Raw genomic sequence first — 12,708 nt, 5'->3', positions numbered from 1 at the left:
GGTCATAGTTCAGCATGTGAATGCATAAAATCTTAGGGCTGGGACTGTAAACTATTCCCTAAATTTGTGTGAGCTGGGCAGGGGTGATGGAGGTGTTTTAATAACAGCTGCTGATTTTTTAAATTTATTTTTGGTATTCCCTGTTTTCCTGTGACGTTTCAAATTCTTCTGAAAAGCTTATTATGACTGTTTCACTTCCAGTCTACAACACATTGCTTGAAAATGATTCAAATTCAGAAGTGAGGCGTGCAGTGCTGTCATGTATTGCTCCATCAGCAAGGACTTTGCCAAAAATTGTAGGCCGCACTATGGATGTAAAGGAATCTGTCAGGAAGCTGGCATACGAGGTGAATTAGATCGCTTTAATTTCAAAGACTGACTTCAGAGAAAAGCTTTGAATTGTTTATTATATTTGACTGGTTAAACACTCAGAACAGTTAAATAATTTATTTTCCTTTACCCAGATTATGAGGAGGAGTGATTTAATGTGAGTTTTCAAGTTAAAACCCATAAAACCCTTGAACTTGATTGCAGAACTTGCTTGATAGAACTCTGCTTTTGAGGATCAGACAGTAAAAGTAGAAAACAACAGATTGTATTCTTACTTTATATGTATGCATTTTGTGATGTTTGTGAAGCAATTTTTCTTTTCTGTTATTACATAATAGATAATTAAGTAAAGTTAGGTTCACAGCAATACTAGTGTAAAAAAAATTACATGTTTTGATATTACAGTTTTGAGAACTATCAACCATTATTTAGGTTTACATGTGGAGGTAAGGGCGGGAAGGTATGCTACCATGTATGTTTCTTATGTAGGCACCTTATGCAAGAGCTTCAAGTAAAATGTTCAATTTTTTCATACAGAACCATTTTCTGCTCTTTCTCAATCAGATTACATTCTGTTTTTTAGCTGAATCACTATGTTAGTAGGCCTTCAGAAAAGTACATGCTTCAGTTATTCCATTGCAGATATTCATTGCTCTTGGAGCTTTAAGGAGAGAGAGTAGTTTTTGTGTCCTGGTGTTGCATTTAAGTGGAGCTGCCAAGCTTCAAAGCCATTTGTTAACCTATTTCTTAACTTTATTTTACATTTTCTTCCATGCACAAGAATCTGCTTGTTAATGCACTGGTACGATGCTGATGGCATAGGTATTTACGGGCTTTTATTGACTTATGATTTCTGTGAATGGATAAGACAGAGTTGAAACCCACAGGTAGTTAATGAATTCAGTTTTTATTATTTGTAGAAATACATTTTAATGTCTTAATTTTTTTAAGGTTTTGGCAGAAAAAGTTCACATGAGAGCTCTGTCAATAGCACAGAGAGTAAAATTGTTGCAACAAGGACTTAATGACAGATCTGGTAAGAGATTATCTTTTTCAACATCTTAATACATGTTTAAGAAAGAATACTTTCTAATCTTTTATGAATGATTCATGTGGAAGCTGTGATATCAATAATAAGGAGTGCAAAGGGAGTCATGAGGTACCAGGAAATGTTTAAGCACAAGAAATTTTGCTTGCTGCTTTGGTTTTCCAGTCCCTTTATAGTGGACAAAGCAGAAAAGGACTGTACTTTCAAAAGAACTTGAAAGCCACTGGGCTCTAAAATAGGACCAAATGCTATTAAAATGAAAAAACAAGTGTGATTAAACACAGAAGTAGAAAAATGTAATTATTTCATTCAGTGTATTTTGAAATATGTTTCGTTAGAGATATTTTTGTAACAAATACATTAAAGAATTGAAATGTAAACATTAATATCAGATTGATAATTGTTGGAAATATTTCCTATGTGCTTTTGGAGAGAAATCTTCTCAGCTGGTTAGTTTTCTATTTATCTAGCTTTAATATTTTTTTAATGAACTTTTGATTGACCCTCATTCATTTCATCATGAAGTAGCTTTATTCTTTTTGATGTCTTTTGTATTGTATTCTTTTTATATAAAGAGCCATTCAGAACGTACCTATAATTGTGTGTGGTGGTGTTGCAAAAGATCAAAAGGTAACATGCATCAGAGCGTGACAATTTTGGCCAGCCTATGTAGAACACAGGGGTTTTTGCCTTTTTTCTTTTTTTTTTTTTTTTCTTTGCAGCAATGGCAATTACATACATGACTTTGAGGATAAAAGCTGCTAGTTTTACTAAGTGCTACTGTGTTATCAGTGTACTTTGTTTGGAAAGTCTGTACTAAACCCTGTTGAATTTTACTCTGAGAAATTTCCTTTATTAGTGTTGCTTGTGAACTGTGAGAAATGACCTATATAGATATTAACTTAAAGAACAAGACAAAAGTACTGTGTCCCTTGGTAACTGGAGCTCTTAAAGGTGTGTTATGAATGCATGTTTTTATTGATTTACCTTTTTCCTTGGCTAGTTGGGGACCATGTTATTATGTTCTTGACAGCAAAGGAAGAGAGGATCAGCTGACTGCTTTGTTACGCTGTATAGAACTACACTTAAAAAGAAGTCCTCCTTCTGTATAATAAGCTTTAATAAACATTTTTTCCCCACCTACCCTGAATTGTTCTATAGTAGCATAATGAAGTTTGTCAGGTTTTGAAGTCCAGCACTGAAAAATCCATGTTGTGAATTACTGTTTATCAGGATACTAGTTTGATGTTTGACCTAACTAGCTGCTTCTTGTCTGCTGGCTGTCCTCCCCCTTCCCTCCCAGTAATGCTTTCTTTTGACTCAGGGTAAATGAGTTTTTGATGTAGTAATTTCTCAAAACTAGGAGGGAAACTACCTTCGCTATTTTTTCCTGTGATCCTTCATTTGTCAGGGACAAGGATTTGTTACATTCCCTCACTGGGAAGGTACAGTGTTTCTACACAGCCTATATTTCAGTGACATTGAGATGTTCAATATAAAGAACTGCTATCTTTTATGATCTAGAGCAGATACTTTCTCTGTTGGTGTCTGTATCTTCCTTAGGATGATTCTTCATCCCAGCTATTGAGGACTTGCTCTTTTTCTTGATATCTAGAATCACAAGGGAAAGTATCTGCTAGGCTATGTAGTGTCACTGATACCATTACCGTCAAATGCTTTTTGCTGGGCAGAAGAGGTTTCTGTTCCAAACTGGCTGCATTTGTATATACGTCCACTAGTATTCCCTCATTTTGATCTGTTTTGTAAATTCTATTATCTCAAATATATATAGCTTTATCAAATTTGCTTATTTGAGTAACTTCTAAGCTAACAGGAGAGGAACTTGCTTGCTCAAGATTGCTGGGTTGAAATTTTGGATGTTTTCCTGTATTTGCTTCAGAGCAAGGGTTTATAATTAAACAAGACCTAGAAAACAATCTAGATTCTGCTTCGTTCTGTTTTTCAGGGTGCATTCAGCTGTCAATTCTCCACTCTCATTTTCTTTCATTCTGCCACGTTCTACTAGTTTATGCTTTTCACCTTCTTGGAGAGATTTCTCTTTCTTAGAACATTAATTTAGCTCTTTCAAGGCCTTTTTACAGCTCTTTTTGAAATCTTAACTATATTTAAGTGCTGTCTTCTGTTATCGTAAAGGTACGTTTAAGAGGAAAAATGAGTATTGTCAGTGTGTGTGGACTTAATTTCCCTTACACTAGATACTGTTTTCTAAAAGGTCCTAAGAGCATACTTGTATTGATCCCTAGTTATTATGTTTTTACTTCCACCAGACTATTAGCCTTTCTACTTCCCTGCTTAAATCTGTGTGTACATATTAATGATGTATGCATTCTAGATGTTCCCATAAATACTTTTTTCCTTGATTAAATAGGACTCTGCTGATCCAGAAACTCTGTTTCACTGTGGCAATGGGAAGGAGGGACTTAAAGTATCTTTATGTAAATGTCATAATCCAATTCATTCAATTATTCAACACAAGAATTCTGTGTGGCAGTTCAGACCTAAATGTCTGTACAGTAGTATCCTGCTTCCAAAAGTGGCCCATTCTGAAATGCATGAAACAGGGCAAGTATATAACATTGGTTCACCAGAATATTTCCTTGCTCTACAGGAGTTTGTGGTTTGTAGATTTTCTGGGTTGAGGTGCTGTCTTTAGATGTAACAGGTTTTGGATAGAGGTGGGGTTTTTTATTCCCTGTGGGGGGAGAAAATGTGTTGCGTCAAAGGTGTAGTAGTGCTTCATAAGTAGTTCTTGTTTAACTGTTAGGCTTTTTTCTTTTTTTTGAGGTAACACTAAGTTCAACTGTGTAATAACTTTTTTCCAGAAAGCCTTCTACAGAAAAAATATTTGTGAAAATATATGGAAAACTTGATATTTTTTGACCTTTAATGTTTTAAACCATTTAAATTCCTGTATTATTAGATGCTGTTAAGGAGGTAATGAAGAAGAAGCTGCTTCAAGCCTGGTTACGATTTACTGATGGGGATGTTTTAGAATTGCTTCATCGACTGGATGTGGAAAACTGCGCAGAAGTGGCCATCTCAGCACTAAAGGCTATTTTTTCATTATCTCCACTTCATGACTTTGTTCAGAACTTTAAAAACCTTGACAGCAGGTATGCAGTTTTCATTCCCAAAAGTTGACTATTTTGTATAAGAATATTAAATTACAGGTGTTAACTAAATGAGGAGCAGACTGTTACCTGTGATAAAAGACTGATATTCTGGTTGTAAGCCATGATGTCTCTCCAGTGTTTGTGTACTGAAGTCTTTTGGGTACGCTTTTTTCTTTTTTAAAATATCCCTGTTCATCAGCTGAAAACGATTATGCCAGATAAGCAAGAGGAAAAGATGAAAAATGTCTTTGACTACTTGTTTTCTGAACACCCCAAAAATCACGCTCTTAGAATTTAAGAGGAGGCAGCAAATTAATCAACTAAACATGTTTTTCTATGTATTCGTATTTCTTAGTCTAATTTATGGTAAGCTGTACAAACAGTACAGGAAATAAAACAAAGGTGATGCTCCAATTTACCTCCACAACTGTAATTTCCTCTCATCTTTTAACCTGTGGTACTTAAAAGCTCTTTTTCTGTTCCTACGCTCTCTGTCTTTCTCCTGGTCTTTCTCACAGATTTTTCTTGTCCTCTTTGTTTTTCCTTCATCCTTTCTGCTGAGCTAGAGGCAGCACAATTTGGGGCTGGTTCAGTTATCCATGAACTGTTTGGAGAATCAATCAGAATGGAATTATTTGGCTTGTATTTCAGTGTTCTTTTGGAGGTATTGATTTGTATTAGCAGAGCTTGACAGAAGTTGGTATCTTAGAGGCTTGTTTTCCTGTGTTAAAGTTTGGTAGCATTTGACTAAGCGAGTTCCTAAGCTATGAAGAGGGTGGCATGATAAATGTTAAGATCCATAAAGCAAAAATGAATGTGTGAAGAAAACAAGAAATAAGAAGTTGTAAGAAATTTCTAAGGGAGGCAAAAAGCGGTGAGAAGAAAGGCTTGAGTTGAGGCAACCAGAGTGGAATGATTATTAACAGTGATAGGAATCTAATCTCGTATGATCAAATGGCAAATTGTCACTGATTAAAAAGTGGTAACAAAAATTGTACTTCATCTTTTTGGGGGAAAATGTGTAATGTCATCATATGAAGTGTCTTGCGTTATAGTAGTAGCTTATGATGGATGCTTTGAAATCAGCTGAAGCTACATGCATTGCACTCCAAAGCAACAGAAGTGGGCCTATCTAGCTTTAAAAAGCATCGATAATGATAACTTTCTTACAGCCTCTGGAAACGTGCCAATGACTTAAGAGGTTCAAAGGAAAAAATTATGTAGTTATGGACTTGTCAGTCTGACTTTGATCCTGTACAAAACAAGGCTTCCATTCTAAAAAACTGGGCTAACTGAGAATTTTTTTAAGTAGATCAGGTAGACTAATGACATTTTGGAAAGCGAGTGAAATTATTCAGCTTGTAATGAGATTATTTGACTTATGGAAAATATTAGGCTTTTTCTTGTATGATGTTTCTTCTGAGTACAGCTTGATTGATGCAGTATCAATATGATAAAGGCTTAGATTTTTGAAGTCTGACTTTTTGTTGAATTTACTTTTAAATAAAGACACTTATCAGATTAAAGGGAAGCCATCAAATGGTCAGTTTTCATCAACATGTTGTTGGGTTTTTTGGTGGATTTTTTTATTTTATGTGTGGCCTAAAAGAACAACAAAGTTGTTACCCATAGTTTGCAGGCAAAATGAGATTCAAGGGAGTGAAAAATACCACTGACGGTGACACTGTCTTTTCTGTTTTGAGGTAGAATTGATGCAAAAGAATTGATGCAAAACTTAATGTACTGCTTCTGAAAACAAAGATTATATGCCATGCTTAGTATAGAAAACACTATGCTTATAAAAAGGAGTGGGGGTCCTATGGCTAGTAAACAGAGGATGAGCTTTCAGAGATGCTGAGAGGCAATTCTATTACTTTTTGAATTTGACATACTATGATTGCTACTCAAATACTGTGAAGGTCTTCATGAACAGAAGCTGAAAAAATAATATAATTAATAGTTTAGTTTTGCAGACTTGTACAGTGATAACAACGTTTCATAGTACTTGGGTGGTTGCTCTAGTAGGACAGAAGGACTGAGCAGAATATTCCTGCAAACTGATATGAACAGCCTTGATTTAAAATACTGAGAAGTGCAGTGTAGCGAGAGGCTCGTGGAGATGGAGCTCTGTGTCCTCACCTAAGTTGTTATTTTTGTCAGTCTTAAAGTATTTCTGTGGCAAATTTTATTTTCATTTTAGGAAGTAATTTCTGTTCATTTGTTGTCTTTGACCCTATTTTATTTATCCCTGTATTTATTTTTGTTTAGAAAACTGATTCCACTGGAAGACTTAACACCTGAGAATGTGTTATATTGGAGATGTCTTTGTGAATATCTAAAATCAAAAGGTGAAGAATGTGAAGATTTACTAGAACAGATGTTGCCAGAAACAGCTGTATATGCAGATTATTTATTAAGGTACATTGCATTTAAAAATTAATCTCTTACCACTAAAATATATGTATATATTTTTTGAAGTAGAGAATATTTCTTTTATTCAGCTATTCAGGTTTCCCTTAAAGCCAAAGTTGTGCTTGAACAGTGATTTTTAAAAGTTGTTGTTTTTTTTTTAAAAAGACTTTGGAGAGGATTTACTTTTTTTACAAAACAAACTGTGAAAAGCAGATTTATAACTTGAAAACAATTTTTGGAATGTCCTTTCTTATGAATTATTGGCAAGATGGACTGCTAGATCAATAGCATAATTTAAATAATAATAGCATTTAAATAATAGAATAATTGTTTGGTAATACGTAGCTATCCTTTGTTCATCTGTTATGTAGGTGGCTGTGTTTGCAAAAAGCTTGTGGAAGGAGGTTTTTAGAGCTTGCAGAAACCAATACTTGTGAAAATAAAATACAGTTTGGCTGCTGTACTGAAGGGAAGGGTTTTTGAAGCTGAGCGTTCATTCCCTTTTTTCTTCCCCTGCTCAAACAAACTTATGTTTGAAGGCAGTGACAATGCTTCTAAGTGAGCCAATTACAGAATATTTAATTAGGAGGGGAAAAATGAATGTTTTAGGGCCATCTTTTTACCAAAGTGAAGAACGGTAAATTATTTTTTTGTCTTAGCGTCTCTACTCTAGTCTTAACATAAAATTCGAATAGAATTTGTTTGTAGGCATGGAGAATGCTGAGAAATCTTAACTGAGGTATTGTACTTGCAAAATGTAGAGTGAAGCTTCCTGGAATGATTATAAGTTGGATCTGCTGAAAAATGCATTCTTTTGATAGATGTTTCCAATTAAAAATATGCATATTCTTGTCTCACATCAGTGGGTGTAGTATACTAGTAGTACTTATAGAAGTTGTTGCTACTTTTCAATGGGGAATGTGCTAACATATTTCATAAACATTTAATAAATGAAGTGTCTGTGCTTCCTTGATTTTGAAATGTGGATTGTTTGGTGAATGTAAATTTTTTTTATTCATAATTAATTTAACAGCCCATAAATCATTTATTCTCCAGAAAAAGGTTTTCCCTTTTTTCCATCTAATTTTACTCAAAATGCCTTCAGTTATCTTCCCGTCCAGGAAGAGGCTGAGTAAGATTAACTAGACTAGTACTTGTCTGTAGTATCAACTGTTAAACTGTTCATTGGTGAGCTGTGTCACCAGTTGTTTCATGTAAGATTTGCAATTGTACAATCCAAGTCTTTATTTGCACTGTGAAAGTATTAGTTAGGAGCAAGGAACTGCAAGTCATTAGTACTTAAGAAAAAGACGAAGGTTTCTATGCTTTGTTTAGATACTTCACTATTATGTGGTGCAGGTAATATTATTGTAACATGATCAGAAAGCTGACTACATTGTTGTAATTTCAGATGTCCTTAAGTAGTGGCTACATGCAAAGTTTCTGTCCTAACTTTGAAGACATTTTTTAAATTTGCTAAATTTAATGAGCTGTTGCTGAAAAGTATCTGCAAAGCTGTAGTAAAAGTAAGCTTTTTCACAGCTCTTACCAGTATTTGAATTTTATATATTACATTATATTCAGTATTGAATTTTGTACATTATATGTTTCACTCCAGATTTTCTGAACATGCATGCTCTAATTGATGGAAAAAATTTTGATAAAAGGACAATGACTCTAGAAAAATAAAGAAACAGAACAAACTGATTACACTTTCCATGCTATGTGGCTGAGTGTATCTGACAACATTGTTGTTCTTCCGTGATGGCATATTTGATCAGATAAAGAATTTAAAATTCACTCCACACTTTAGTGGTAGGCAACGTAAATATTTCTGAACATGTAGGAGAATACAGACTACCTAAATATGCAGAAGAGTAATAGCTGTATATATGAAAAATGGTACACACATTTATTCCTAAGATGTTGTCTTTATGCAGGGGTACAGAACTGAAATCACATGTACAAATATAACTTGTCATTTTCTGTTTCTCGCTATTTTGCATTCTCAACTGAGGGATTTTCTTAATGAAGTGCATTAATAGTTTCAGAAAGTTTATACCATATAATGTATTTTAAAATTAATCTGTGAAAAGGAGAACACAAATATGAATTTTTAAGGTTTGTAACTAAGGTAGCTGTTTGTTTATACAGGACAGGAAAGTGGTGGGGTTTTGTTTTTTCTGGAGGGGAGGTGGTTTGTGTTTTGGGTTTGGTTTTTGTTGGGTTTTTTCTTTACTTTCCAACAGTGATTCTGAATGTAATTATGTCTGTTCTATTTGGATTCAGTTACCTTCAAAATATGCCAGTTCTTAGTGAAGAACAAAGACAAGACTTTACTTCTTTTGAAAACCTGATGACAAAAGAATTTATAGGCCAGCAACTGATTCTTATCATAGGCTGCATGGATATCATGGAGGAGGGAGGAAGGTAAACTTAAATATAAAATCTGTCTTATTAAGCTTATGGTACTTACGCCTGTAGACAGGCATAGAGTCTGCTGTAATGCTAGCTGGAAAAAAGGCCCGGGCTCGAATGGAATTGTTTCCAAAAGTGTGCCAAATGCAGTCTGGTTACTCTTCTGTAAAAATGAGTTTTAATACAGATATAGCATTGTTTGGGGAGAGAAATTCAGTTGTTTTCATAACATATTCTTGAGATTCTGAAGTTACAAGAATGTTCATTTGGAACATAGTATAAAAAATTAAAGGAGACAAATGCATTGCTTCTCAGCAGATGACAGTAAGTAGCCTATGTGTTTCTTATGTTTTTAAGCCCAATCTACTAATGCCTAAAAGGTTACAGATGTTCTCAATGCCAAGCTGAATTGGAGTGTGTTAACTGAGTCATTCCTATAATTTGAACAGCCTTTTGATGTGAAGTAATAAGTGAATAAATTTGGAAGTTCATGCCATCGCAGGCATTTTATGAAAAATTGCAGTTATGATAGTACAAACAGCAATAATTTCAAACTCTCTGTGTAATCTATTATACGTATGCCAGACTGGCAAAATAGTATAACTTGTAATTTATTATTTTTTTTCCCCCTAGTTTCCAGCCAGGTAATTTCTATGAAAACATTCTACAGTATTGATACTCTGACTATTTTCTGCTGGTATGACCTTTCATTGGACAGTAGTGATACCTGATTAAAAAATTTAGCGTTTTCTAATCGAGAGAAATTAGGCAAAATCAGGAAAAGACAAACATTGCTAAGTGAGAAAATATGTTCAGCAGTTAATATAGCTATAGAGAAATTTCTATTACGAAGTCTTCAACACACTAACTCAGAGTAGAATATTAACTCTTACGTCGTCCATTTTCTTGAATAAGCAAACGGATTGGTTTTGGTTTTGTTTTTTTTTCTCCTTGATGCAGAAATCATCTGTTGGCAACTTTACAAAAAATTCTCATTCTACCTGCAACTTCAACAGCTCTTATATCCCTGCTTGTGGAAAGGTTACTCATTATCATTGAGGATGATGACAGAAGGATTCAAGTTGTAAGTAATTCTAAAGGCTCACTGTTTTCTAGGCTCTAACTTTCCTGTATATAAAATGGCCTTTATGAAGCATTGTTACAGAAATATCAGGAGTTAAAATATTTTTAATTTGGGAAAACACGTATGTTCTCCCCCCACTTTTTTCTTTGCGTGGTTGTGTTTAGTGGTTGTCCAAAGATCTTTATCTTTAAAAGATTTGACTGGTGTTGTAAATGTAATCCTTAAATTAGGATTTGACAGCCTGTTTCAGAGTCCTTTCTCATATTAGATCCAAACAGTTTTAAGTAAAACATTCAAAGTGAGGATTCAAATTTCTCTTCCCTCCTTCTAGCTGAGATGGGTACTAAAAAAAGTTGTATGTTATATGCCAAAGTCTTTATATATAGCATAATTATTTTAAATAGACTCCTAAAAAATAGATTCTTGGTTTTGCTCAAATATTTTAAATGAACCCTGGATTTACCTCAATCCAGTGGGTAAAGCTAGGATATGGTTTGGTACACGATTACAATGGAAGGACTATGGTAATCGTAACACTGTAGTGCAGCAGTAATAGTAAGTGGGTGCGTTTCTGTTATTTTAGTGAAATACACTGATTCAGTACATCCTGTTGATTTTGGTACAGCTTGAGAGGAAGTTAAACTGAGGTCATCTGATACAAGATAAATCAAATTAAGACTGTCCCATCTCATTCAGTCTTAAGTTTTTCCTCATGCTTCATTTCAGTTTTTAAGATAATAGGTCTGACTTTAAAGGAAATGCCTAACAAACTGAAAAACTCTTAGCCTAGTTCTGCCTCTAGTTCTGTGGATGTATTTGGCTTGAAATTATATTGCTTACGTGGCTTCTTATACTACATATGGTGGTTTATAGACCTTTAAATGAGTGTTCTTAGTTGTATTTTGCTTGAAGTAGTAGCAGATGAAAAACCTTACTCTTGTTACCACTAATTCTTTTTAAAGCATGTGTTCAGATGTGGAAGGAGATGGTGCCTGTTAACTGTTGGCATAGAAACTGCTTAACTTATTCATGCATATACAGTCTTCTGCTTTCTTGCTTGCCTAGGTAAATGGTAGAAAACAGTAGGCTTTCATGCTTAGACTGTTGTCAAAATGAGGATTTATTTGCAGTGAATTAACTGTTAAGGGGAACTACACAGCTGTTCAATACTTTTTCAGAAGGATGGTTATTTTAAATTTGGAAAAGTTATATGCTTAGTGTCTGACATTTGAGCTAAAATTAATGGCGTTAATGTACTGTTTGTAACAATAGATCGCAGAAATAGTATCAGAAGTTCATGAACCAATTATTACAGTCAGCCAGCCTGTTGATGCTGCTGAAATAAGAAAGCGGGAGCTTAAGGTAAGCAAGACTGTAGTTAAAAAGAAAAATATTTCAAGCTCATTTATCTATTAAGAGTTTTATATAGTAGTGTGTTATTGGCTCATGCCAGTAGTGTATTGTTGGCTAATACCACAAAGGTGATAGTATTACATTAATTTTCTTTTTATTTTGTATTTCAGTTGGCTGAAGTAAAAGTGAAACTTTTTGAAGCAAAAGCAGCTTTGGAAGAATGCATTAGTCTGCAAGATTTTAATAGAGCATCAGTATTAAAAGAGAAGATAACTGAGTTGGAACACATTAAAAATGATCTGATAAAAGAAGCAGATCAACCTGAAATTAAAGAAATGCATGTGAAGAAGGTCTCTTCCTTTCCTGTATTCCCAAGTGCTGTTTATGTTTTGATGTTTATACATAGCTTTAAAAGAAAGTGTAGTTTGGCCTTGTATCATGTAAATTTTTTAAATTGGAAAGGTACACTTAGGGTATTAGTATTCTCCTGCATGTGTAGAAGCTGATGATATGCTCTAGCAAACAAAGAAGTGCAGTTAAACTGCTCTTTTATCCTTGACTAATTAAAGAATTCTGAAAAAGGTCTAGTTTTCATTGCTTTTACTCTTAACTTACTGAAAACATGAACCTGAATCTATTAATCAAAATCTGTCTATAAATGATAAGATTCTTGCACAACAAACGTGGACAGGAAATACTTACTTGGGTAGGGAAAAATTGTTTAATGTCCCCATGCTCCTTGTCACAGCCATCATTTGTATTAATGTTTTTTTCTTTTCCCTGATCCAATTGAAGGATGATCCTGAAACACTGTTGAAGTGTCTGATGATGTGTTATGAGCTTCTGAAGATCATGTCCCTTTCTAAAGGAATTGATCCAACCATTAGTGAAATCATTGAATCTCTGGTACGTAGGATTAAATACTGTTT

The 12,708-nt window shown here is 34.2% G+C and overlaps 1 protein-coding gene across 2 annotated transcripts in view; it reads left to right on the top strand.

Annotated features, from left to right (window-relative positions):
* NCAPG (non-SMC condensin I complex subunit G) overlaps nt 1-12,708 on the top strand; it is a 30,302-nt gene that overhangs the window by 3,459 nt on the left and 14,135 nt on the right. For both annotated transcript variants that reach the window (XM_040588690.1, XM_040588698.1), the window contains 9 exons: nt 202-347; nt 1,282-1,366; nt 4,320-4,512; nt 6,781-6,930; nt 9,214-9,354; nt 10,303-10,426; nt 11,699-11,788; nt 11,950-12,129; nt 12,575-12,685. In XM_040588690.1, the coding sequence (XP_040444624.1) occupies nt 202-347; nt 1,282-1,366; nt 4,320-4,512; nt 6,781-6,930; nt 9,214-9,354; nt 10,303-10,426; nt 11,699-11,788; nt 11,950-12,129; nt 12,575-12,685 (1,220 nt within the window). The remainder of the gene's footprint in view (nt 1-201; nt 348-1,281; nt 1,367-4,319; nt 4,513-6,780; nt 6,931-9,213; nt 9,355-10,302; nt 10,427-11,698; nt 11,789-11,949; nt 12,130-12,574; nt 12,686-12,708) is intronic.

Source organism: Falco naumanni, chromosome 1 (assembly GCF_017639655.2).
Source record: "Falco naumanni isolate bFalNau1 chromosome 1, bFalNau1.pat, whole genome shotgun sequence".
In the NCBI taxonomy this organism is placed as follows: Eukaryota; Metazoa; Chordata; class Aves; order Falconiformes; family Falconidae; genus Falco; species Falco naumanni.
Note: the sequence above shows the minus strand (reverse complement) of the source record. Positions and strands in the feature narration are given on the sequence as shown.